Source organism: Myotis davidii, unplaced genomic scaffold (genome assembly GCF_000327345.1).
Source record: "Myotis davidii unplaced genomic scaffold, ASM32734v1 scaffold1036, whole genome shotgun sequence".
NCBI lineage: Eukaryota > Metazoa > Chordata > Mammalia > Chiroptera > Vespertilionidae > Myotis > Myotis davidii.
The window spans coordinates 262679-289260 of NW_006287260.1; the positions used below are offsets into that span (position 1 = coordinate 262679).

Genomic DNA, 26582 nt, shown 5'->3' on the forward strand with positions numbered 1-26582 from the left:
CTCTGAAGCGCCTTGCGTCTGTTCTGCAGTGGCTGTCAGTCCCGGGTGGGCTGCTGGGCGAGCTTCCCTCACCCACCCAGGCCGGCGGACGGTCTGGAGAAGTGTGTCCTCAGGGGTCGGCCGCCCCTTCTGCACTCGCCGGGACCTGGGGTGTAGCAGAGAAGTGCACTTAAAGGGCAGCGATTTCCAACCCCACTGTCTGGAGCCGTGCTCTGCAAGGGAATATTTGTCTAACCTTCATTTCTAACTGGAAATGGAATTTTTGTACTCAGGGGATTTTTTTAAAAAGTTATACTACCTGAATGTGGCTGACATTTAAAAGGTACAAAAGGATATAAATTTTTTTAAAGTCTCCCTTTCTCTGTGTCCCCCAGACACCCAGTTCCTCTCCCAGTGTTTTAAGTATCCTTCCAAAAATGTTTTGTGGGTCTATAAGCATATCAGACATGTCGAGTATTTTTCTTTTTAAGATAAATGGTGCCACCCTGGGTAGTGGGCTCAGTTAGTTGAGCATCATCCCACGCACCAAGAGGTCCCTGGTTCAATTCCCAGTCAGGGCACATGCTCGATCCCTAGTAGAGGGCGTGCAGGAGGCTGCCAATTGATGTTTCTCTCTCATGGATGTTTCTCTCTCTCTTTCTCCTCCTCTCCATTCCTCTTTCTAAAATCAATAAAAACATTTTTTTAAAAAGATAAATGGTGCCATATTATATATTCTGTTCTGAACCTTGCTTTTTTCATTTAATATTTTTGTTGAAAATCATTCTAATTAACTACATGAAGTGTTTTCTTTTTTCATACTTCATAGCATTCCATAGTATGGATATACTGCTATTTATTTGAAAAGTTTCCCCTAGATGGACAATTTTGTTTGTTAATTCTCACCCGAGGATATTTTTTCCACCGATTTTTAGAGAGTGAGGAAGGAAGGGGGAGGGACAGAGAGAGAAACATCTCTGTGAGAAAGACATTTGATTGGTTTCCTCCCACACAGGCCCTGACAAGGGCGGGGGATTGAGTCTGTAACCGAGATATGTGCCTTTGACCAGAATCAAACCTGCGACCCTTCAGTCTGAGGGTCAACACTCTCTAACTACTGAGCCAAACCGGCTAGGTCAACGATTTGATTGTTACTAAGTTTTTACTGATTCTTAAAAGTCATGCTGCAATGATGTCCTTATTCAGTGACTTGGAAATGAATTTCCAGAAGCTGAGCGGCTGTGGTAAGGGCCTGCGCCTCTCCTCCCGGTGAGCAGATGGTCACGTTGTCGTGGTGGAGCTGTGAAGTGCTGCCTTTCGCTGTGAGTGAGGTTGGCACTGTCTGTGGGCTCTGCTCGTTCCTTTCCGCCTCCTCATTCTGTTGTTGTTTTATTGTTGGTTCAGTCTCTTTGCATTTGTAGAAGCTCTTTATGTTTGAAGAAATTAGTTCATTATCTGTGATATCAGTTGTCTTTTGGCTTTGTTTACGGTATTTGGTTGTTTTTTTTAATTTAGGTAAAATTGACAACTTTTTAAAAAATATATATATTTTACTGATTTCAGAGAGGAAGGGAGAGAGGGAGAGAGAGAAAGAGAAATATCAATAATGAGAGAGAATCCTTGATTGGCTGCCTCCTGCACGCCCCCTACTGGGGACTGAGCCTGCATGTGCCCTTGACTGGAGTCGAACCTGGGACCTTTCAGTCCACAGGCCGACCCTCTAGCCACTGAGCCAAACCAGCTAGGGCTTGACATAACTTTTTAACATGCAGAAAATAAACATTTTTATGTAATTGAATCTAGCCACCCTTTCATTAATGAGTTGTGGATTTTGTGTTCCAATTAAAAAGACCTTCCCTACTCTAAAAATTGGTTTTATTTTTTCATTCTACAACTCGCATGCTTTCACTTTTCATTTTTAAATCTTTGTTTCTTGTGGAATTTGTGTATAAGTAGTATAAATGGCCCGAGGCAGGCCCCATGGAGGGTGTTTCAGCCCTCACTTGCCGTCCTGTGTCCGTCCCCAGGGCCCCCTCCCAGAACCCTCCCCTCCTCCATTCCCCGCTCACCTTCCTGGTATCGCCTCCCCAGGGGCCCTCAGCATTCTGCTCGCCTCTGGGCTTCCTTCTCTGGTCCCTCTACCATGGCCCCCTTACCATGTTCCCTAAATATTGTGTATATCTCCGCTGGCTAAACACCTTCCGTGGTGCCCATTGCTGGAGCACAAGTCCAGATTTCTCAGCCTGGGCGTCATGGCTCTGCAGAGCATGAACCTGTGTCAGCTTCTGTACCTGGCTTTCTCTCTCACCTGTACCCTCTTTTCCTGACTCCAGACAACTTTTATACCCACCATTTCCCTCTACACTATGGTTTATAGATTTCCTTATTGGAATGACTTTCTCCATTTCTTTCAGTTGAAATTCCACCCTTCTTTAAAGCTTGCTCATTCATTCACTCAACACATTTTTAAAAATATATATTTTTGTTGATTTCAGAGAGGAAGGGAGAGGGTGAGAGAGATAGAAACATCAGTGATAAAGAGACTCAGCAGTCGGCTGCCTCCTGCACACCCCCTACTGGGGATTGAGCCCACAACCCCGGCATGTGCCCTGACCAGGAATTGAACTGATCTCCTGGTTCATAGGCCGACACTCCACCACTGACCACATTTTTTTTGAGACTCACATGTTTTTGAGAATCTACTGTGTACTCGGGAGTTCCAGAAGTGAAGTAGTAAACAAGAGAGTCACCAGCTTTTGAAGGACTCAGAGTTGAAAGAAAGAGACAGATATTAAACAAGTACAAGCACATAGAAGCTCGGTCACAAACAAAAATACGCGCTCGTGGGGAAAAAGAACCAAGTGCTGGGAGGTGGGAGGCAGGGAAGATCCCGGCGGTGGGACCAGGGTCCGGCTCAGGGAGGGGGTGTCGCGTCTCTGCCTTAAAACTGGCCCCTCCCCCAGGCCAAGGTCGCAGACGCGCTTCCCGGCTCCTCCGCAGCTCTCACCTTGGCAAGCATTTGGCACAGGCCTGGCTGGTCTTGTTTTATGCATGGCCTGCCTCCCTGAGCAGATTAGAGACTTTCAAGGGTAGTGATGACAGTTCGTTTTTACAAGCCCTGGGCTCCCTGGCCCAGAATGGCAGGTAGAAATGGGAGTCAGCAGTGAGAGACCCCAGGAGGATGACGGGGGTCCCGTCGCTCCTGGGAGCTCGAGGTTTGGATGCGAAGGCCTCGCCGGCGGGGGCACAGGCGGTTTCCTTTTCCTTCCTGAGGGAGATGTGACAAGTCCTCCTCCAGCTCAGCCGTACGTGGTAACTGTCACTTTTTCATTCTCTAGTTACAAGGAACAGCCCTTTTATGCTACAGCTGAGGGATTCTAGACAACACTTGGAATCATTTGCTTCGCAGATGGGAGCCTAGAAATTTATGGATTTCAGGAGAGGTTTACTGCTGATGTTTTATGGATTTCTGCAGTTAATAGACTAGCAGCCCCACCTCCATGTCTTTGCGTTGAAAATGTTGCTTTACAAAAACATTCTAATTTAGAAAGGAGGGGTTGAATTTGACATTTAAATGCCAATGTAAGTTTTAAGCTAACCCCATTTACTGCCTGCCCTGCCCCCTCCATAAAGCACATTAGCATCTGTAAAGAATGTTGAAAATAGAAGGCCCTTGTACAGCTCTTTCTGCTTCCAGTGTCATATATTTAAGTCAAGAACAGAAATCATGTTGGCCAGTTCTCGGCCCTCAGCTTTTATGTTAGATCGAGAGGAGCAAAGCGCCAAGCAGACAGGGTGTAGTTCGAGTAGACACGGTGTAGTGCAGTGACAGCGCTGGCCCTGCGGGGTGCCCCGCCCCGTGGCTCCCCAGGGCGGGCTGCGGCAGTGCAGATGCTCAGCTAAGCAAGTCCTCCGCCGGTCCCATGTCTGAGCCATTTACCGGCTCTCTAGGCCAGGGGTGGGCAAACTTCTTGACTCGAGGGCCACAATGGGTTCTTAAACTGGACCGGAGGGCCGGAACAAAAGCATGGATGGAGTGTTTGTGTGAACTAATATAAATTCAAAGTAAACATCATTACATAAAAGGGTACGGTCTTTTTTTTTTTTTAGTTTTATTCATTTCAAACGGGCCGGATCTGGCCCACGGGCCGTAGTTTGCCCACGGCTGCTGTAGGCCCTTACCCAGTAGAGCAGACGAGTCAGCGTCTCTGATGGGGTGGTGCTGGCAGAACTGAGGGAGCTTCCCAAAGCCCACCTTTAAAATATTACAACTATTGCTGCGGACCCAGAAGTCAGGTCCTCGGGGAGTGTCCCGTTGGGTGTTCGCGCAGAGGCCTGGCCATGCCCCCTGCCGATGGCGCTGGCTCTCTGCTGGTCCCCCTGCAAGGTCCCTTCATCCTGGGCCGCAGCCCAAGCACTGGGTCCTAAGGCGGAGCCGTGACGGATGCGTGTGCTGCACTCGGTGCCCTGGGAGGGTTCACTTGTGGGTGGGCCCGGCAGACTGGGTGCCGCAGCCTGTTCAGCCGGCTCCTGGGGCAGAGCTCCACCAGGTGCCGTCTTCGGAGTCATCGGCGGTGTCGATACCCACAGTGCCCTAGGTCAGTCATCCCACAAAGCCACATCTGCTGGGTCTTGACCCGCCTTGTGAGAAGTGCTGTCTGTCCCCAGCTGGGGTGGCTCAGTTGGTTGGGCGTTGTCTTGTGCACTGAAAGGTTGCCAGTTTTGGGGCTCCATCCCAAGTAAGGGGCATGCAGGAGGCAGACAATGGATGTTTCACTCTCACATCTTTTTTTTTTTAATATATTTTATTGATTTTTTTACAGAGAGAGGAAGGGAGAGAGATAGTTAGAAACATCGATGAGAGAGAAACATCGATCAGCTGCCTCCTGCACATCTCCCACTGGGGATGTGCCCGCAACCCAGGTACATGCCCTTGACCGGAATCGAACCTGGGACCTTTATGAGCCTGGCTGGTGTGGCTCAGTGGTTGAGCTGGGAGGTCATGGTTCCATTCCTGGTCAAGTGACATACCCGGGTTGTGGGCTCAATCCCCAATGTGGGGCATGTAGGAAGCAGCTGATCAATGATTCTCTCTCATCATGGATGTTTCTCTCTCTCTCCCTCTCCCTTCCTCTCTGAAATCAAAAAAAATATATTTTTAAAAGAAATCAATAAAAAAAATTTTTTTAAGTGCTGTCTGCATTTGTATAGCACTGTGTATTCCTATCAGCTTATGGCTGTGCCCTTTACTTGATTAAGTTTAGACATTGCTCCCCACTTGTATTAATTAAGATACATTCCCAGCCCAGCTGGTGTGGCTCCTGAATGTTGACCGTGATCCGGGAGGTCATGGTTCGATGCCTGGTCAGAGCACATGCCCCAGTTGCAGGCTTGTTCCCCAGTATGGGGCATGCAGGAGGCAGCGGATCGATGTTTCTCACCAGTGTTTCCATTTCTCTCCCTCTCCCTTCCTCTCTCTCTAAAATCAATAAAAGCATATTTTTTTAAAAAAATTTTAATGTATTTCCAAGGCTTAGTTGGCTTAGCATACTTAGGCCAGTGTCATTACGTCATGTGCTAAATTTTGTGTGATGTGGTGTTGTGTCTGCTTTTTCAGCGTTGAGCTGGGGAAGGAATTGCGGCCTGTGCTACACTGGGCTGTGCCTGTTAGAGGCTGTGCCTGTCAGAGGCTCTGCTTGTTAGAGGCTGTGCCTGTCAGAGGCTGTGCGTGTCAGAGGCTGTGCTTGTCAGAGGCTGTGCTCGTTAGAGGCTGTGCCTCTTAGAGGCTGTGCTCGTTAGAGGCTGTGCCTGTCAGAGGCTGTGCGTGTCAGAGGCTGTGCTTGTCAGAGGCTGTGCTCGTTAGAGGCTGTGCCTCTTAGAGGCTGTGCTCGTTAGAGGCTGTGCCTGTCAGAGGCTGTGCGTGTCAGAGGCTGTGCTTGTCAGAGGCTGTGCTCGTTAGAGGCTGTGCCTCTTAGAGGCTGTGCTCGTTAGAGGCTGTGCCTGTCAGAGGCTGTGCGTGTCAGAGGCTGTGCTTGTCAGAGGCTGTGCTCGTTAGAGGCTGTGCCTCTTAGAGGCTGTGCTCGTTAGAGGCTGTGCCTGTCAGAGGCTGTGCGTGTCAGAGGCTGTGCTTGTCAGAGGCTGTGCTCGTTAGAGGCTGTGCCTCTTAGAGGCTGTGCTCGTTAGAGGCTGTGCCTGTCAGAGGCTGTGCGTGTCAGAGGCTGTGCTTGTCAGAGGCTGTGCTCGTTAGAGGCTGTGCCTCTTAGAGGCTGTGCTCGTTAGAGGCTGTGCCTGTCAGAGGCTGTGCGTGTCAGAGGCTGTGCTTGTCAGAGGCTGTGCTCGTTAGAGGCTGTGCCTCTTAGAGGCTGTGCTCGTTAGAGGCTGTGCCTGTCAGAGGCTGTGCGTGTCAGAGGCTGTGCTTGTCAGAGGCTGTGCTCGTTAGAGGCTGTGCCTCTTAGAGGCTGTGCTCGTTAGAGGCTGTGCCTGTCAGAGGCTGTGCGTGTCAGAGGCTGTGCTTGTCAGAGGCTGTGCTCGTTAGAGGCTGTGCCTCTTAGAGGCTGTGCTCGTTAGAGGCTGTGCCTGTCAGAGGCTGTGCGTGTCAGAGGCTGTGCTTGTCAGAGGCTGTGCTCGTTAGAGGCTGTGCCTCTTAGAGGCTGTGCTCGTTAGAGGCTGTGCCTGTCAGAGGCTGTGCGTGTCAGAGGCTGTGCTTGTCAGAGGCTGTGCTCGTTAGAGGCTGTGCCTCTTAGAGGCTGTGCTCGTTAGAGGCTGTGCCTGTCAGAGGCTGTGCGTGTCAGAGGCTGTGCTTGTCAGAGGCTGTGCTCGTTAGAGGCTGTGCCTCTTAGAGGCTGTGCTCGTTAGAGGCTGTGCCTGTCAGAGGCTGTGCGTGTCAGAGGCTGTGCTTGTCAGAGGCTGTGCTCGTTAGAGGCTGTGCCTCTTAGAGGCTGTGCTCGTTAGAGGCTGTGCCTGTTAGAGGCTGTGCCTGTTAGAGGCGGTCAGATCACCACGGTGAGGGCTCACGTCCCAGGAGAGGAGGCCCAGCAGTGAGCAGAGCCGACACCTGTGGGAGCACAGAGGGGCTGAGCAAGCCTTGCTCCTCAATCCGACACAGTGAGACAAAACACCGTGCAAAAGCGCCAAGGTGGTGTGTGAGACCAGATCAGGGAACAGTCCCCTTCACACGGCAGAAGTCAGCCTGGGGGCTCGTTACTCTGTGAGCAGGTGCAAAGCGTTGGCTTAGGAACCGGCTCGCTGGGAGACGGGTGAAAGGCCCTGCCGGCCTCCCGGGAGCCTCCCCCGGCAGGGCACCGGCTCAGCCAGCAGGTAAGCATGAGGTGGCAGCTACGGTCAGGCCCGTGCTGGGTGCAGGGACTGTGATGAAGGACGCAGCTCCTTCCCTTCGGGAGCTTCCCTGAAGGAAGTCGGGGTGCTCCTGGACAGGGAGAGGGAGGGCAGCAGTCTAAAGTAGGGACTAGGAGCTTGTCGTAATGATGTGTTTCCCTGTTTTTACTGACGTTTTATGGGTTAGATCAACAAAGATCGTTTCCTAAATAGGCATTCATGTATACCTCCCATGAGACAGAAGATGTTTGCTGTTCACATATAAAGGACTGTTTTCACTTGGCCGGGCTTGGCGAGGGACTCCTGCGACTACAGGCGGGGCGAGCCCTCCCGGTGCTGCCGATGTGGGGCTCCGCCTCCACCGTGCCCTCAACGCCGCGCTGACACGTGGGGCTCCGGGCGGAGCTTGGCTTCACTGGTTCTTCCCCACCTCCGGCCGGCCACGCTGGTCAGAGGTGGCCACGCTGGGTCGTCAGACGCCAGACAGCCTCACTCCTCTTCTTGGTTCCACGGTGATGTGTTGGGTATCAGTTCCTCCGTCTGTAAAACAGAATAAAACATTTCCTGCAGGTTCCCGTGGAATCTGCAAGGTCAGTGCACTGCCTGTGGACACAGGGGAGAGGCGTGCCGAAGCCAGGCCTCGGAAACAGCGGCTCCCAGGCTGCCCTTCACGGGGCTGCCCTTCACGGGGGACTGCCCGCCGCTCCCCCTGTGGCGCCTGCTTCGCATGCAGAGCAGGAAAGCGATTAGCACCAGGCTCATCTAAAACCCCGCGGGGGTCATCAGAGCGTCCTTCATTCTAGTGAGCGGCTCCGGCTTTCCCTCCGCCCTGGGAGGGATTCCGTGCCATAGTCCAACAGGGAGGGCCGGTTGTGGGCGTGGATTTCATGCCGGTGCTTCTGTGTGCTCTGGCTGGTGTCGGACATAGTCCTCACTACCTCGGCAGCACCTGCAATTGGGGGCATTGCTGAATGGGACTGACCCCAGGAGGGTCTCGGGGCCAGGGCTGCTTTGATTCACAGTGAAACCTCAGAGCTGGGAGGTTCCCTCAATGGGAGTTGCCACCTTTCAGGTTAGTAAGCAGCCCAGAGAGGATGTGACTACCTTGGTGGTGCCCACACCTCAGTTGGCTGGCAGCATCTTTGCACAGGTCTCAGGGTCGGAGCCAGGCGGGGGGCAGGTGGAGTAAAGGTACAACCCTGGTTGTCACTGGGTGCGTGGGCTCTCTCTGCCCTGGGGGAGAAGGGAGAAGCAGGGTCTGGGCACTGGTAGGAGGAGAGGCAGAAGAGGGACTTAAACATCTCACCAGCAAAGCCCGCACACCCTTTCCCGCCGCCCCACAGCCTGCGTCCCGCCCACGTTTGTGTCCTGGCCCATCTTGGTGGGGAGACGGGAGCTGTGCCAGGCCTTCCTAGGGGTCTGTTGGCCCGATGTGGCTGCTTACCAGGCTGGTGAGGACGGAGAAGCCAGAACTTGCGTTCTTACCGTGATAATCCTCAGCACAGCTTTGCCTGGTCCGCCATGCAGGGGGCAGTGAGGGACAGTGCGCATGCCGGGCAGTGCCGCTGGGCGGTGGGTTGCCAGCTGCCTTTATTCTGATGGGGTCCATCCTGTTTTTGTACTTCGGTTGTCCTTTTAAAAGCAGAGGGGATAGTTTTCATGTTTACCTAAAATTCCTTTCCTTTATTCATGCTTTTTGTTTTGAAACTAGAGGCCTGGTGCATGAAATTCATGCATGGGTAGGGTCCCTAGGCCTGGTCGGCGATCAGGGCCGATCAGGGCCTTCCGGCTGCTGGCTGGGGCCTTCCTTCGTTCTGCGCCACCACCTGGTGGTCAGCACACGTCATGGTGAGCAATCGAACTCCCCGTCTCCCGGTCTAACTCCCGAGGGGACACTTTGCATATTAGCCTTTTATATATCTAGACGATAGATAATTTAGATTCATAGGAAGATGCAGAAATGAAACAGAGAGGTCCTTTATTTACTACCCTTTACCCAGTTTCTGCCGATGGCAACACGTTACGTAGCCCTGGGACAATCTCAGGCCAGGAGGGTGCATCGGTGTGACCTGACAGCAGGCCTCACTCCAGCTCACCAGCGGTGCACGCATGCCCTGGCTCTGGCCGCCTTGTTCTGCGCTGGTTCGCGCAGCCGCCCTCTCGAGCAGAGCTGTTCGGCTTCACAGCCACCTCCCTCACCCTTCCGTCGTCGTAATTGAAAGTCCTTATTTGCCGTGATGAAAAGTTGGCAACCTTCAAACATTCTTGTTACCCCAACTAGGGGAGTGGGGCGCGGGGCTCACAGACTTGCTAAGTTTAGGGACCACGTCCCCGGGTCCCCTGTTGAGGGGGACAGCGCAGTGCTCTGCCCAGAGCCATGTTCCTGAGAGAGGCAGGGCCAGGGATGCAGGGACTTGAGGGTGAGGAAGCTCAGTTTCACCTCAGGTCTTTCTCCCTCAGGGCTCAGCTCTCTGGAGGCTTAAGGGCCTTCGCAGGGGCTGCTCCATCCTGCGCCCACCCCGCCTGCAGAATCCACGGGGAGCTCAGCAGAGGCAAGAAGCAAGGGCTCGCCCTGCTGCCCTTGTCAGTGACTCGGCTGAGTCACTGAACCCCCCTGAGCCTTAGTTTCCCTTCCTGCCTCGTGCAGCCCTCGCCTTCCTGTCCCGGTTTCCACCACCCGGTGCCAAGAGCCCAGGACTGAGCTTGACCCCTGTACCAGCCGTCCTCAGTCATTCCCGCTTCCGGGAGCAAATAACTAAACAAAAACAGGTTAGAGATTTCTACTTCACAGTTTTGACTAAGCCATCCTGTTTATTTTCCACCATGTAGGAGCATTTTTGAGATTCTGATACATGTGTGCATGCACACGCACACACATGCACACACACACATATGCACAGTATATGCATGCACACAACACACACGCACACATATACATGTATACACAAACACACATGCAAAGATACGTATAGACACGCATACATGTATATGTGTGTACACGTGTACATGTACACACATGCACACATATACACACAGCCAGAGCACAGAGATCTCTGAGAACAGCAAATCTCTGCTGATCATGGTGCAGTGGCAGTACACCCCCTTCAGCCTGAACTTGCTTTCTCTGCACCAGTCCGTTTGTTGCTCAAGCACTGGGTTGTGTAAGAGGTGGGCTCGGAAGCCAAGGCTCCCCGCACCTCGGTGAACAGTGGAGCTGGGGAGCCCAGCCTGGAACCCCTGACCTTTTGCTCTGGACTCCCGTGGCCTCAGCAAGCTTCCCTTTGCCCTTCTTCTCTCCACAGCCTCAGGGATTGGCACACTGGTCAGGCCGCCTGCGGTCTCCCACTCCCCTCTCCTCCCCGCCCAGGCGGCTTCTGTATCTGAAATAAGCACACAGCCCCTTTTAAGTGTTTACCGCTTGTTGAGCAAAACAAAAGTGGGAAACAGTGGCTGCCTGTAAATAGGCAACAGTGGAGACGTTGTAAAATCATTGGAAGAACTAAAAGTAGTTGTGGCCCTGGTTCTTGTCACAGTAACAAACTTGGGCTCTCCTGGCGTCGCCCTGAGACCGTCGCTCCCACTCCCTTCTGCAGGGCCCTGCCTCACACAGACCCCTCGGGAACAGTTCTTGCAAACCCGCGGAGACTCTCGGTGTGGTTGCTGTGGAATCCGGCGCAGGGGAGGCGGGAGAGAGTCTGCGGGCGGTGGCCCAGGGTCCCGGTGCAGAGGTCTCGCAGAGGGGGGAGGGCAGCGTGCCGTCTTCCCGCCTTCCCTCCCGCCGTGCAGGTCCGCAGGGGCCCGGGCGCGGGCTGGGCCGCGGCTGATTTGGAAGGTGGTCTTGCTGTGACCCAGCGTGCTGGTGTTTTGAACCTGAAGTTTGGCTCAGGTAGGGAGTGGATATTCTCAGGAGTCCCAGAAGCCCCGTGACCTCGCCTGCCACCCGCCGAGATGCAGGCCTTGCTGCTCTCCCTTTCCCAGGCCTGTTTCCTCACACTGGTCCTTCCCGTGCCTCCCCTTCCTCTCCAGCAGGGGAGCCCCTGACCCTGAGCTCTGGCCCCAGAACCCACTGGGTTACTTCAGGGACATCAAGTTGTGCTGCTGCCGTGAGGCCAAGAAAGAGGGGCAGGGGCCGTGTTGTGGAGGAATACTGACAGGATGGCCAGTCAGAGGCGGGGTGGAGCATTGGTCCAGGAGGGCGCGTTTAGTTCCGCGTATCGGCCGTGTTCCAGGTAAAGCTATATGGCAGGCATGTGGACGGCCTTTTGTTACTGTTACTGAATCATAATATTGTAAACTAGACTCTTGGATTCCAAGAAATATTTTACTTTTAAAAAAGGAGAGAACACAGTTCCTGTGCCGAGGTCAGCACGGGCTGATGGAGAGGAACTCGGGGACCCAGTGCGGGTGCGGTGGGGGCGTTCACCTGGAAAGAGGGAAGCGCCACTCTCCCCTCTCGAGTCCTCTTCGGGAAAAATCTCAGGTCCCAGCAAGGTGTCCGCCACGAACAAACCCCTCCCTGCAAACCACAGTCGGGGAGCTGGGCCACGCCGCTGAAGCACAGAAGAGGCTCCCGCAGCCCGTGCACATGGCAGGGCCGGCACCGCCGCCAACATGCTTGTGTGCGGTGTCCATTCGGCCGGCACAGCCACAGGATTCTAAGCTCGATGCAGCCAATCCGAGGCTGCTGGCAGGGCACCGGCCTAGCAGACCAGGCCGTGTTATCAAATGTGTTATCGCATTTAATCCCCTCGCCAGCCCGCGAACAGGTGTTGTCAGTCCAGCTTACAGACGAAGTTCAGGCAGCTGATGTGTTTCCAAAGGGAGACCAAGCATAAAGCCTTGCTCTGGCTCTGAAAACGTCCCGTTAGATCACACATGGCGTGGGAGATACTGGGGCTTGAGCTGGTCCTGAGGGGATGATGGGTGAGGGGTGGGGTGCGGAGGAGGCAGAGGCCGGCCCGGCTCAGGCTCAGTATTGGCACAGCCGGAATGTAGGTAGGTGGCAGCTCCATCGCCAGGCCTCCAGCCGGTCAGGCATCCCATGTGCTCTGTTGTCCGGACTCCTGAGCTCCGCTTTCCTGCCCAGCACATGGTGATCCCCCACCTGTCATTCACATGGAGTGTTTCCACGTATCACGTCCTTCGTGATTACATTTGGGGGCAAAAGGATGCTATTCTGTAATTTTTGTGCTCCTTGGTCGGGCTCGGGTAGGCCCAGGCACAGACCACTTCCTGGCTCAGGCTGCTTCTTCGGGTTGCCCTTGGATGCCCTTGAGCATCACAGCCCATCTGTGAGCCTTGGCGGACTCCAGCTGTTTTGCCTCTGCCCCGTGATCTGCCGGGGGAGGTCAGGGCACCGTGGGGAGGGAAAGGTCTTCTTAGTTAACGCGTGAGCCTCCGGCTCCGTGCTCCCAGCTCCAGGGCAGGGTGGACTGAGGGTGGCTCCTGCTCACCCCGCTGACCTGTGTGAGGGAGCCTCTGGGTTGAGAGGATGTCAGTGCTCGTGACGTGCTAATGCCTTTGGTCTGTAACCGGACGATCCCAGGACCCTGGCTGGCCCTGGCCCGTGAGTGACAGTGATCAGTGAAAGCAAAGGCATTGTTCAAAGAGGAGCCGAGATGTGGGGAGTCACCTGGAGCTGTTTTCTTCCCTCAGTGGAGGGACTTTTTAGGAAAAGCAGCCTGAGAGGGTTCTGTGTCTGGAGGGAAAGTGGTTAGGGCAGTGGTTCTCAACCTTGGCCGCATGTTGGAATCACCTGGGAATCTTTTAAAATCCTGATTTCTGGGCCTCATCCTCCAGAAATTCTGTTTCTTTGTTGCTAATGTTGTGGCCCCACCCCATAACAAAGAAACAGAATTTCGGGAGAATGAGGCCCAGAAATCAGGATTTTTAAAAAGATTCCCAGGTGATTCTAATGTGCAGCCAAGGTGGAGAACCACTGGCTTAGAGCATCAAGTGTGTTCACCTACAAAGCTTAACAGCACCTGGGGTGTGATTCAGCTAGAGGGGGATTATACCCCCAGACACCAGACCAGTGGTTCTCAACCTGTGGGTCGCGACCCCTTTGGGGGTCGCACGACCCTTTCACAGGGGGCGCCTGAGACCATCCTGCATATCAGATACTTACATGACGATTCATAACAGTAGCAACATTACAGTGATCGCGTGGTATTTTGTGCGAGAGCCACAGTCACCGGGCCAAAGAGCCTCATGTGGCTCGCGAGCCGCAGTTTGCTGACCACGGGGTTAGAGGATCCTGCCCAGGCAGCTGCCGTGTTGATGGCAGATGGGGTATCAGACACTGCAACTCCCCCAGGGCCTCCCTACAGACAGTGGGACGGGGTTGTTTAGTTAATTACAAAACTCTGTTAAAGGGAGCAGTCACTTTTTAAAAGTATCTCTTTATTGATTTCAGAGAGAAAGGGAGAGGGAGAGGGAGAGAGAAACATCAGTGATGAGAGAGAATCATTGATCAGCTGTCCCTTGCACGTCCCCTACTGGGGATCAAGCCCTCAACCCGGGCCTGTGCCCTGACCCGTCAAACCCGTGACCTCTTGGTTCCTGGGTCGACGCTCAACCTCTGAGCCACACCTGGCTGGGCAGGAGAGGTCATTTTTAAAAGGAATACAGACATTTTAATTTACCCAAACAAGTAGGTGTGCACCCCAGCCTATTGATGTGGGCTCCCCAGGTGGACCTACCTGGGCAGCTAATTCAGAGTCCTCTGTCCTATTACACGAGCCATATCCACAGTACATCAGTGACTTAAACTTCCAGTTTGAGTTTTTTAAAGTAAAGCCAGCCCTGGCAGGTGTGGCTCAGTGGGAGCGTCATCCCCTACACCAGAAGGCTGTCGGTTCGATTTCCGTTCAGGGCACATACCCAGGTTGCGGGTTTGATCCCCAGTTGGGCACATGCAGGAGGCAACCAATCGATGTTACTCTCACATCAATGTTTCTCTGTTTCTCTCTCTCTTCCCTCTTTCTCCTTTCTTCTTTCTAAAATCAACTATTTTTAAAAAGCAAAGCAAGAATTTAGCCACTTGTGATGCAATCTCAGTACAGAATTCATTTAGGATTTTTACATTTCTCCAACACTTAATTGAAGAACGCATTTTTAAAAAATTATCCTGTTATTAAGTCTCTGCAAAGTATCTACTTGGTTGTCACCGAAACAGCTCTTGTTACACTCACTCGTTTCATCACTTATGTGATGTTTAATTACATTTTCTCTTTCCATCAAATACAACTGTCTCACACGGTGTTGGAAATGACCCCAGCTGACTCTCGGTCAGTGAGCGCAGTGGGTGGGAGCAGCAGGCCCCTGGTGCATGAGAGAAGCCTGCCGGCTGCCAGCCCACCCAAACCCGTCCCCCCCCCCCCCCACACACACACACACCCTCCTGCTGCCCGAGCTGGTATGGTTTCCTGAGGGAGTCGGTGGTCTGCAGTTAGGAACTGGTAGGCTGGTGAAGCAGAGGTCGTGGACAGACTTGCAGGGTGGGTGCTGCTATCTCTGTTACGGGTGCCCATGCTGGTTCCACAGTCTCTGCCCACCTGCCTGCCCTGGAGCCTCCAGGCCTCACGGCTCCTGTGGGAAGGGCAGGCGTAGGCCTGTACTGAGACCCTGTTCCCTCTCCCTCTTCGGTCTTGTCCTCTGTTCATACAAGGAGCCTCCTTTCTCCAGGCGTCACTCCGCCCGGAAAGGTGTTGTCCTGAACGTGACCTCCCGCCGAGTGTCCCGGAAGCAGCTGCCGGTCCCACGCACGTTCTCAGCATTGTCGGCCAGAGGAGGCCCGACCCGCAGACTTGTCCTTTAACACACACACACAGGAACCTGGGTTTTGATGAACTTGTTTTTTAGGTAGAATTCTGTTTACTTTGGCACCAGATGAGTGTGAATCAGGAGTGCAAACCCTTTCTAATCTCACATGAGCGGGAGCTGGGCCTGCACAGACTGTTCGCCGGCAGCTGTGGTTGTACAGGGGCTGCGGGTGGCTCTGGGTGTGAGGAAGGCTGGCAGCTGGCCCGGTGGGGACTGAGGGGAGCCCAGTGACCTGTGGGCTCAGTAACCTAAGGTAAGAAGGTCCTGGGTGCCGTTGCTGTGGCCCCGGCCGTGGCAGGGACCGGGACCTGCAGGAGCGGGGCGGACGGAGCAGCTCTCACCGCTGGGCTCACCGCACAGGAGCCTGGTCCACTTCGAGGGAGAGGCCGTTCAGGGAACCAGGCGCCGCACGGAGACCGTGTCCTTGACGAAGCGCAGAGTCTGTGCACACCCGTGTCATCGTGACTTGCAGCTTGTTGGGCTCTGTCGGCACCGAGCACCCACCAAGACTGCCCTTCGCCAGGTCTGTGAGCAGCTCTCCTCGCCTCTGAGGAAGAGGTGATTTGTCCACAACAGTGGTCCCTGGGGAGGACATTTTCCACACTTTATAGAAAGGGAAGTTGATCCACAACTGATTACGTGGATTTTGAACTCAAGTTTCTTAATCCAAAGTCCTCATTTCCCCCACCGCTCCCACTGCCTTGTCAGGGGTCTGGCCCGCATGTGGGAGCTGTCCTCTGAGCCCTAATAGAGCAGAAGCGAGGCCCTGAATAAGGTGGGCGTGGGGAGTCGGGGCACTGGTTCGTGTCCAGCCTGTGACCATGGGCGCCCCGTATTTCTTCTGATGCTTGGTTTTCTCTTCTGTAAAATGGGAAGAATCCTCGCCCTCCGGGTAGGTGTGCAGATGAACCAATCCGAGGGAGGGAGGCATGAGCTGGTGTGCAGTGCCGAGGCCCATGGGTGGGGCCAGACCCCCCTCCCGCCCCCAAGGCTCTGTTAACACTGATCAGAGCACTTTCTGAAGAGACGGCTACATCAGCACCGGAATTGAATCCTCAGCAAAGGTGCCCTGAAGTAATGAGCTCTTGGCCATCACACGCCTCTCCCTGGCCCGGCGGTGCCTGCGGGTGGACTCGGTCCTCCTTCATTGCTTCAGGCTGTAAAGGGAACAGGCGCATCCTGCCAGCCTATGCTGCCCACGGAGGGGTCAGTGTCTGTCAGCCCCACTGGCCTGAGCCAGTTTCCCGGGCCCCCTCCCTGGGAGGAGCAAGAGGGAGCTCCGACAGTCAAGACTGGGTCACCTGGTTCTGGCAGAGCGAGCACGCCCAGCAGAGGGGTGTGCTGCGAGCCGGGGCGCTGTGCCCAGACAGTGACGTCAGCCTCCCTCCTGCCTCTCGTTTCCTTGGCCTGTGGGCAGGTCTTTGCTCATTAGCGTGTTGCGTAGAGTTCATTAGAAATGAAACGCAAACCAAGATTGAGCTTATAATTCCTTCTTCTCTAAGAGATTTGATCCTGAAAGAGGTTTCCCCCCAGTGTTTTATTCTGAAAACATTTGAACATTCAGAAAACTGGAGAGAGACTTGAAGAGTGCATACCTCCATCCCCGCTGAGAGCCTCGGCTCCCAGTTAGCCTGCGCTGTACTTGCTTTATCTCGTGTCTCTCCACATCTCAGCCTACTTAAAAACCCGTTATTGCCCATGCATTTCAAACATGCAGCCATCGGTACATGTCATCCTTAAACATGTTATCATATCTAACATTAACCAGCTCCAGTATTTTCCTGTAGTTACTTGGGGGAGTAAATTTATGCAGAGTTAAATGCATAAATCTTTAACCTACCATTCCCGGAGTTTTGATAAACACATACATTTGTGTGACCAGATTGCTGTCAGGATACGGAATATCATCACCACCCAGAGAGTCCCTCATGTCCCTCTCCGGTCAGTTCCTGCCCCTCCGCCCCGGGAACTCCTGGCGTTCCCTCGCATGGGCTCGGGCTGCCTCTGGCTTCATGGGACGGACTCGCTGCAGCATGTGCTCTGTGTGAGGCTCACCTGAGAGGTTAGCTCAGTGATGGGGAACCTTTTGAGCTCGGCGTGTCAGCATTTTGAAACACCCTAACTTAACTCTGGTGCCGTGTCACATATAGAAATTTTTTGATATTTGCCACCATAGTGAAACAGAGATTTATATTTTTGATATTTATTTTATATATTTAAATGCCATTTAACAAAGAAAAATCAATAAAAAAATGAGTGCGCGTGTCACCTCTGACACGCGTGTCACAGGTTCGCCATCACTGGGTTAGCGAGTGCTTTACCGTGCAGTTCAGGGACTCTCTCAGCCTCATTTACCCGACGTCTTCCTGTTCCCGAGTTCAGAGCTACTAGCAAGCTGCAGGACACCCCGGGCAACAGTGGAGGCTGGCAGTGTGTTTGTGTTACATGTATGCAGTTTTCGTTTGACATCGTTAACACGTAAGTGTGGTGCTCAGAATTCCACATCTCACAACCCGGATGCTACGAGGCAGGTGCTCCCTGCAGAACCTGAGCCGCGGTGGGCGTCCATCGGACCCTTTCCCGGCCACGCTGCTGAGGAAATGGACCTCGAGTGGGAGCCTGGGGTGTTTCCTGGGGCTAGTTCACCGCGTAGCCAGGCTAACAGTCAGTGCATTGGGGTGCCCTGCGCCTGTGGGAGGACGGGGCCCAGGGGAGGCACGGGGGGTTGGTAAAAGAACCCAGAGGCCCGCCAGGCTGGTTGCCCGGGTCCGAGGGGCCTGCGGCCTTTCTGAGGCTTGTGTGCCCCCTTCCCTACCCCCTACCCCCAGGAAGCCTGCTCCTGGATGGAGAGTAGATTGTGCAAATTGGACTAGAACCCAAATACATATCCTCATTAAACTTTTAGATTCTTGTCCCACTTTTTGAAGCCAGGACTTGGCACACACCCAGTGCGATGTGGCGACAATAATGAAGTTCATTGAAATCTACGTCTCCCGGCATTTCTTCTTCTCCCAGCAGTTTCGGGGCTTTGCGTTAAAGATTGCGTTCTGAGGTCGTCTGGCAGGTACTGTGTGCAAGCAGGACTCCCCTCCAGTCAGGCTGTAGGTCGGGCGTGAGCACCTGCGGGTCAGGAAAAGGGCCGAGAGACGCTTTGGGGAGCAAGGCCCAGCATCAGCCTCTGAGAGGGACGGGCGGGGTACCGTGGGGAGGGAGAGAGGAAGTTAGAGACTGAGGCACCGGGCTTTCAGGGAGGGCGGGGCCCTGTGACCTCTGTCCCGCAGGAAAGGGGGTGGGATAGGGGTAGGGCAGTTAACGTGGTCGCCCCCGTGTGCCTCTGAATAGGCCGATGAAGCTGAGACCCCAGCGCGTCTGTGGAGAAGGGGCCCCACTGTTAGCGGAGCTGCCAGCCTGTGCGGAGGAGGCCTAGCTGACAGCCCTGAGCCTGCCGCCTTCCCTGCTCCCACCGTCCCACCTCCCTCTCCTCAAAGCAGCGACAAGGTCCGAAATCAGGACAACTGGCTACTTCAGTCCATCCCTGCCCTTCCTAAGGTCTAGGGGAGGGGAGAGTGACCAGACCTGGTCAGTTAGAGACGTAGACTGCAGTCGATGACCCTCCTGGGTGTGGAGGGGAAGCCCGCTCTGGGCCCAGAGCCTGCCTGCGGCGACGAGGCAGGACGGTGGCGATGGGGCCTTCGGGGCTTCTGGCCCGGAGCGGGCTGTCAGCAGTCTCAGGTCCTTGCACAGCGGAGGAGGCCTTGACGCCAGCAGCCCTGGGGCACAGGTTAGGGCCCGTGCCTCAGCCCTGTGCCCTGGCGTGGAGACCCTGGCAGGAAAGTCCCCACTGCCACCTGGTCCCCGCGGGAAGCTCGAGCTCTTCGGGAGCGAGCCCTGTGCTATCCGCGGGCAGCGTGGGAGTCTGTCCTGGCATGGAGCTTCGACTTCCTCACCTGGAGGATGGGCACCATCTGGGAAAGGCACAGATGAGGCGGGAAGTGGGTTAGGGAACCCGGATTGGGCCGGCGTGGTGGCTGCCTCTCCCTCGCACTGAGCCAGTGAGTGACTGGCCTGGCGTGCACACTCAGCACATGGCAGCTGTTCCTGTTTGTCCCGGGCACGCCAGTGCGCCAGCTCTGCAAGGGCACCCCGGGGGGCCAGGATCGTCGCCCTTCATGCTTCGGCAGTGTCTCTGGGACGCGCTGTGGAACAGCCCCCCAGGGAAGCACCATGCAAAGCAGAGTGTGGTTCTGGGCGGATATGATGGTCAGTGCTGGGGGCAGAGGAGACTGCAGTGTGTGCTCCGAGTGGTGGGAGGGCCCTAGGAGCGGGCAGCTCCCCGGGCAGCAGGAAGCGGGTGGGGGGGAGTGTCTGACTTCAGGAGCCACATTCAGTTCCTGGTGGATCACAGACACACCCCTTGTTCCCATTTGCACAAAAGAAGGTAGAAGGAAGGCGATCCCTTTCCCTCCCTCCGCTGCACTGGCCTCGCCTGGGGGCTCCCAGGCAGGTCCACCCGAGCGATTCCTGCTCTGATACGCGGCTACAGCTGGGAGCCCCGCCTCTCACCTTCCCACCCCCCGGAGGAAGGCTTCCCTCGGGCCTGTGGCTCTGGTGTGGACAACCGTGCCCCGCACACCTCCTGGCACACGGAATGCCCTCAGCACCCCGGGGAAGCACTCTTCCCTCCAGCTGCCCCCCTCTGCTCCCCCGGAAAGTGGATTCTTAGTCCGAGGTGCTCCTGGCAGCAGTCCTGGTGGTGGCGAATGGGGGCCTCTCTGTGCACAGATCACCTCCCGCTGCAGCCCGTGGGCAGCCAGGATTCCGTGTTCCAGGCACGCAGGCGTCAGGTGGCCTGGGCAGCAGCACCTCCGTGTTTGTTTTTGGTTTTATTTTCAGACACAGGGATGCATTTTATACAGCCCTGGGTGCGGGGGCGGGGGGCACATAGGGAATGCATATTATACAGCCCTGGGTGCAGGGGCGGGGGGCACATAGGGAATGCATATTATACAGCCCTGGGGGGGGGTGGCCAGGGGCACATAAGAAATGCATTTTATACAGCCCTGGGGGCAGGGGCGGGGGGCACATAGGGAATGCATATTATACAGCCCTGGGGGGGGGTGGCCAGGGGCACATAAGAAATGCATTTTATACAGCCCTGGGGGCAGGGGCGGGGGGCACATAGGGAATGCATATTATACAGCCCTGGGGGGGGGTGGCCAGGGGCACATAAGAAATGCATTTTATACAGCCCTGGGGGCAGGGGCGGGGGGCACATAGGGAATGCATATTATACAGCCCTGGGGGGGGGTGGCCAGGGGCACATAAGAAATGCATTTTATACAGCCCTGGGTGCAGGGGCGGGGGGCACATAGGGAATGCATATCATCCTGAGTCCTTTCTCAAAATGGACTATTTCCAAACATGACTCCATTATGATAATAGCCTTCAGGTCTTTCCTTACCAGACACAAGTTCCCTAATCGAGTTGGTGGGAAGTGATGACAGTGTGGCTGTTTCCCAGCTCTCTCCAAAAATGACACTGATTCTCAACAGTAGAGAAGACAGAATTGAGCTGAGCCCTCCCATCATCTCCCCCCCCCCCCCATTCCTGGGAAAGCAGCCTAAACGGTTAAACTGCACAAAGTGTAGATCAGCTCAGAATGGTATCTGCTCCTGTGACCGCTCCTCTTAGTCTAGACTGAATGACCACATTCACTCTCTGCTGGTTCCGGGCCTGGAGGGGGCAGGGCGGTGAACAGGGAGAGACCATGTGGCCCAGCTCCTCCCCGTCTCCCAGGCCGGGCAGGACCACGCCCCAGTCTGTGCCGGCGTTGCCAGGGCAGGGACCTGCCGGGCTCTGAACAGGCAGGGCGGCTGCGCTGCCCCTTCCCCCCGGCAGTCCTGCTGCCCGTCCTCAGCTCCTCCTTAACGGGTCTTCTCCGCGGACTGGTGCTGCCGTCCACAGAGCTCAGTCCCTTCCCAGGGGAGGGGACAGTCCTGAGTCCTCACCCCCACCCGAGGGCTGTGGGCGTCCCCTGGCCCTTGGTCGGTGGCCTGAGGGTATCTGGGGCAAGCAGGAGGCACAGGGCGCCTGTTGGCTGTGATTCCAGAGGCGCTTTGGCACAGTCTCATGAATGAGGCAGCCAGGAGGTGTGGACTGGACAGGCCAGCTGGGGCTTTGGGTATTAGGTGATGACGACGGTGAAATGTGCCATGTGGGTGACCACTTCACCTCAAAGGACACCTGGAGTCTCCTCCATTTCAGCTCTCCCACCCTTGACCCTCTGCGTGGCCTTGAACGCACTTTTCATTGCCGGCTCCAAGCAAGTGGAAACCACTCATTTCTCCTCTCTCCTCCCCTCCCTCCCCCCTCGTGTGTGTGTGTGTGTGTGTGTGTGTGTGTGTGTCACGAGCCAAGCCCAGGGGCCAGGGATGGGGGGTGTAAAATAGCAAACAAAGCATGCTTGACTCCACCCGCAAGGGGGGTTGCATGGTGATGCTCCCCGACACACCCTCTGGCCTGGAAGAGGGGTGCCTGGGATAAGGACCCATCACCCACCTAGGATGTTTCCTCACCCGGGCGCCCTACTTTCCTCCCATAAATGTGGGGAAGGAAAAAGAAGGCTCATCAGCACATACATATCGCGTGCCCACTCTTTGCCCAGCTTCCTGGCTTGTCACCTGATTGGATCACCGGGCTTCAGCCTGGCGCTGGCATGGCATTGCGTGCAGCCCGGGGTGGGGAGCAGCTTGCTGGAGAACGGCCTTTCCTGGGGAAACAGCGGGACCCCTGGGTTGAAGTTAGAAAAAAGGTTTAAGTCGTGAAAAGACAATGTTTATAAATCAGTGTTTTCTGCAAATGGGGTGAATTGACGGGGGCAGTTAACAACTGTCCGTCTCAGGAAGGCCTTAGCAAAGTCAGCGGGGGAGGGGGGGGCCTGTGAGGTCTGTGCCTGCCAGGACTCTCGGGGTAACTAGGAATCACTCGACGGGGGGACTGCACAGGAGAACAAAGATGCATGTGGGACAGTATCCGCCGCGGCTCTGCTTACCATGAGAGAGGACCGAGGCCACACGCGCACGGCAGGGCCTGGTGAATAACTATCGCACAGCCACACCCGGGATGCTGTACCCCATCCATTTAAAATGTTTCCTTTTCTTAAAGTTCTCTTCTGTAGGAAGAATTCCAAGGGGCAGTCTTAAATGGAGAGGGAATGCCTCCATCAGTGGGGAGGTGGGTCCATTCATAGGTTTGATTACATGCGAGTGGATGGACCCAGGTCACTGGAGAAACTGGTTATATGGGGGCAGGACACCTTTCTCTGAATGTCCTTTTGTACCTTTGGAATCATGTGGATGCATTACCCGTCACAAAATAAATGTGAGGAAAATGTGTTTTAAAACTTTAAAGGTCGGTCTCACCGGGCTAGAGCACTCTGATACCTGAGGGACGCGGAAAGCCGACTGACCTTGTATGGAGCATCTTCTGTGAGCCAGGGCTTCGGCCGGGTGCTTTACGAACCAATACTCCTGGTCCACACAACCCTTCGTGGGAGGCAGGGCCTGTCCCTGCTTTACAGACGGAACACGGAGGCCCTGGTGTTGAGAGCCCACTTGTCCACCTGGGCCGTTCCCTGCCCACCGCGCTGCCTGCTCGGGGGGAGCTGGGGGGTGCTGCTGCCGGCCGGCCTCGGCCACTGCCCCACCGGCCAGCTGTCCTGGTCCCTTTGCTTTTGCTGAGCCCAGGGTGGAGTTCGCAGTGTTGTTAGCAGGCAGTCATTTCTGCGGCTGGAGAATGCCTCTTCCAGGCTGGGCGGGGGGGAGAGGGGGCAGGGCAGGGCCGGCTGCCCTGAGCGCTTCTGCCGGGCGTCAGTGTGCCAGCTTTGTCTGCCAGCTGCAGGCTGGCCGGAGAGCGGCTGTTTTTCTGATTGTCAGACCCAGGCTCCTCGCTTGCACTTAGAGGAGAGCTTCCAAGCCCTGGTACAAAAGGTTCTCTTTCCATTTTTTTTGGAAAAAGAGCAAGTGAATGAGCTCATGATCACTGCAACCCAGAAAGGAGGAGCGGAGGAAGAGGAGGTGGCCCCTCGCCGCCTAGGCCTGCTGCCCCTGGCCAGGTTTCCTGGGGTGGGGGGCTTGGGCCTGGCTCGGGGTGACCAAAGCCAGGTGGCTGGACAGGTGGTCCATACCAGGCCAGGGCTGGAGACATGGGACGCGTTGAGACCAGCCGTCCGCTGTGGTCCTGAGGACAAGTGTCCGGCCCTTCGCATCCCTGACGCGGAGCTCTGTCCGGGATGGCTGGCCTCCAGGGAGCAAAAGGCCCTCCTCTCAGGGTTACGTGCTCATCTCCGCTCTGGAAAGCGGACGCACCTGAGCGGGCGGTCATGCGGCATCGGTGCTCTGTTGAGTGCTTCCGACTTGCCACTGCTCTAGGCACATGGGGTGCTGCTGCGACAAAGCTGGCTGCCTCGCTCGTGGATCGGAATGCTGGCGTGTGCAGGGCTGGGCCTGGCCTGCTCCCACCCTCTGCCCAGGCCTGCCTGGTCTGGGAGAATTGGGGGTGAGGCACGCGTGCCTTTGGCATCTCCACCCGCTCGCGCCCTTCAGAGCCTGTCTTCAGGCCCCACCTGGCCGTGGCCATTGGGGGCTTTTCTCCGTCTGTGGCAGATCCTGGAGCCTTGCAGGTTGGTGCTCCCTTGGACTCTCGGAGGAGCCCGAGGCCTGCCCGGTGCACGGACGGTGAGCTGCCCCTGCTGAGCCCGAGCCTGACGCCTCTCCTCTCTGTTCCTCTTCGTTTCAGATTGAGAAGATCATGAGCTCCATCGGAGAAGGGATTGACTTTTCTCGGGAGCAGCAGAGGGTCTCAGGTACGAGCCGAGCCGCCTCCCGCGCACACAGGCCTTGGTGCCCGTCCGCCCCGGGCTCCTCTGGCACGAAGGTGGCGAGAGGGGCGAGAGGGCAGCCTCAGGCCACGGGGCCCCCAGTCAGCCGCTCCTTGTCCGACAGCCCAGCTCGCTGTCCTCGGGGCCATGGCTCCTCTTCCAGCTCGGAGGGGGCTGTGTGCAAGTTGAGTTTCGGTCTGCCTGTTCAGAAACTACATTTCCTAATGAGCCGCCGTCACTCATCATTCTTGTCTTGAATGTGGGCTTTCTCCGAGGGGCTGACATCGGAGCTTCTCGGGGTGGGGCTCCCCACTGGGGGCCTCGCTCAGCCCAGGCCCGGCCGCAGCTGTGAGCGGGCCTCTCCCCAGGGGTCGGCTTTACCGCTTCCTCCTGTGTCTCTTTCTCCATTTCCTCAGTCGCTTGACTTTCACTTCAGCTCACTACTCCTTTGGGTGTTTTTTCCATCTCTAAGCCCCAGGGGTGAGGTCTGCTTCTCTTTCCTTCACTTGAAACAGGGCCAGGGAGGCCTTATCTGAGCTGTCATCCTTATAATAGAGTCGTGGTTGTTACTTTCTTAGGTCAGGTGACACTTAAAGGTGCCTCTCAGAGCAGCGCTCACACTCCTTCCCCCGAGCACTGCAGACTCCCCCCCACCCCCCCACCCCCGTCTCTGCCCCTTACGAGGAGAGGCCTCTTGCTCTGAAGGGATAGGCTTCCTCGCTTGCTCGGGGCTCCATCCAGGGCTGACCTGTCAGCCCCAAGTGACCTCTGGTTCCTCGTGGGCCTCTGGCCCTGGCAGGAAGTCTGGGGGGTGGGGTGCGTGTGCACGCTGGGGAGAAAGGACCTGCTGAGGCGTGGGCTTGTGGAGGGAGTACAGGCCTGGGGCCCTGTCCTGAGTTCAAATTATAATTCTAGACCAGCGGTGGGCAAACTACGGCCCGCGGGCCAGATCCGGCCCGTTTGAAATGAATAAAACTATTGAAATAAAAGACCGTACCCTTTTTGTGTCTCAGACTGGCCACCAGCCTCTCTGAGCCCCGACTCCCGCCACTGGCCTAACTGTCCCTACACATAGGTTGTGGGACTGAGTGACGTGTGCAAATACTTTAGCCAGAGACACTCAGTGAGCAGTGGCTGTGCTTGCTTCCACCCCTGAAACCACTGCCGACGCGTCCGGAGAAGCCTAGAGAGGAGGGGCACCTGCCCGGCTTGTCTCCGCGCCATTCTCAGACTGGGTTCCGGGGCGCCCTCCCTCCAGCAGCCTTGCTTCCCTGGGTTCCAGGAGGCCCAGCTGGCTTTGGTCAGTCTGTGTCTGTCTTGGGTTACGGAGGGTCCACAGAGGGGCCCTCTGGCTTGTGGCCTTGTCTGCAGGCACTTGCTGCTCGGGCCTGCAGCCTTGTGCTCGGCTGTAGTGTGCAGGCCTGACCAAGGGTCAGGTGTCTGAGGGACAGAAGTTCAGGGCTGAGACCAACATTGCTGCCCTTTCAGAGCTCTGCCAGGGATGGGTGGGCACTGCCAGGGATGGGTGGGCACTGCCAGGGATGGGTGGGCCCCTCCAGGGATGGATGGGCACTGCCAGGGATAGGTGGGCCCCTCCAGGGATGGGTGCGCACTGCCAGGGATGGGTGGGCCCCTCCAGGGATGGATGGGCCCCTCCAGGGATGGGTGGGCACTGCCAGGGATGGGTGGCCCCCTCCAGGGATGGGTGGGCACTGCCAGGGATGGGTGGCTGACAGTGCAGCCGAGGCTGGTCTTGCTCCTGCACCCTCTGTATCAGAGGGGCCCCACCTCTGGGTGCTTGAGAGCTTGGTTGTGCGGTCACCTCTCGGCGTGGCTCAGTCGGGAGATCGGCTGCACCTCTGGAAACAGAGGAGCCCTTGTCCTTGGAGGCAGAGCCTTTCCTTTGCCCGGCCGGTTCTTGCCCCCATGACCCATGCGAGTGGTGGGAGTTGGTTGGCCCCGCTACCCTCCTAGGTTCCTGGATCCCAACACGGTCTTGCTTTTATACTCACGGGTTGACTCATCCTCATACCCCAGCTTAGGAGGTCAAAGGCAGGCTCCCGAGGGTGCCACCGGGACAGCGTGTCCACCCTGCCAGGCGTGACATGTGGAGAGGGTGGGCTCAGCCTGCCCGGTCTCTGCTTTCTGTCTGAGGGTCAGGGGGTGGCTTTCGCCAGGACCCCAGGGAGCACCAGGCCTCGGCCCAGACCAGGGTTCTGGTTTATTCTGATGGTCAGTATCGGGGTACAGGTTGTCCTTCTGGATCCCAGAGAAGAGCCTGGGCTCGGGTTTGCCAGCCTGGCTGGGGGAGCAGCCCCTCCAGCAGCCCTCGGCTGGCGTGGGATTGCCCGGCGAGACCTCTCTGGCACTCGGGTCTCAGTCCTGTTTGGGGCCGTGAGCCCCTGAGCTGCCAGCATTGGAGCCAGTTCCCTGAATCCCGACAGATGTCGTTTCCAGCTCACCCCACATCACGAGTCCAGGAGGGTGAGCCTGCCCGCTGGCCAGGCCACTCTGCCTTTGTTCTGTCAAGCGGAAGAGACCGCTTGGCTTTCTTCTTTTCACCAGC

The 26582-nt window shown here is 56.1% G+C and overlaps 1 protein-coding gene across 1 annotated transcript in view; it reads left to right on the top strand.

The window, feature by feature from the left end:
* ANKS1A (ankyrin repeat and sterile alpha motif domain containing 1A) overlaps positions 1-26582 on the top strand; it is a gene marked incomplete at its 5' end in the record, with an annotated part of 101616 nt that overhangs the window by 48564 nt on the left and 26470 nt on the right. Inside the window, one exon of the mRNA XM_015560837.1 lies at positions 23935-24001. Coding sequence (XP_015416323.1) covers positions 23935-24001 — 67 coding nt within the window. The remainder of the gene's footprint in view (positions 1-23934; positions 24002-26582) is intronic.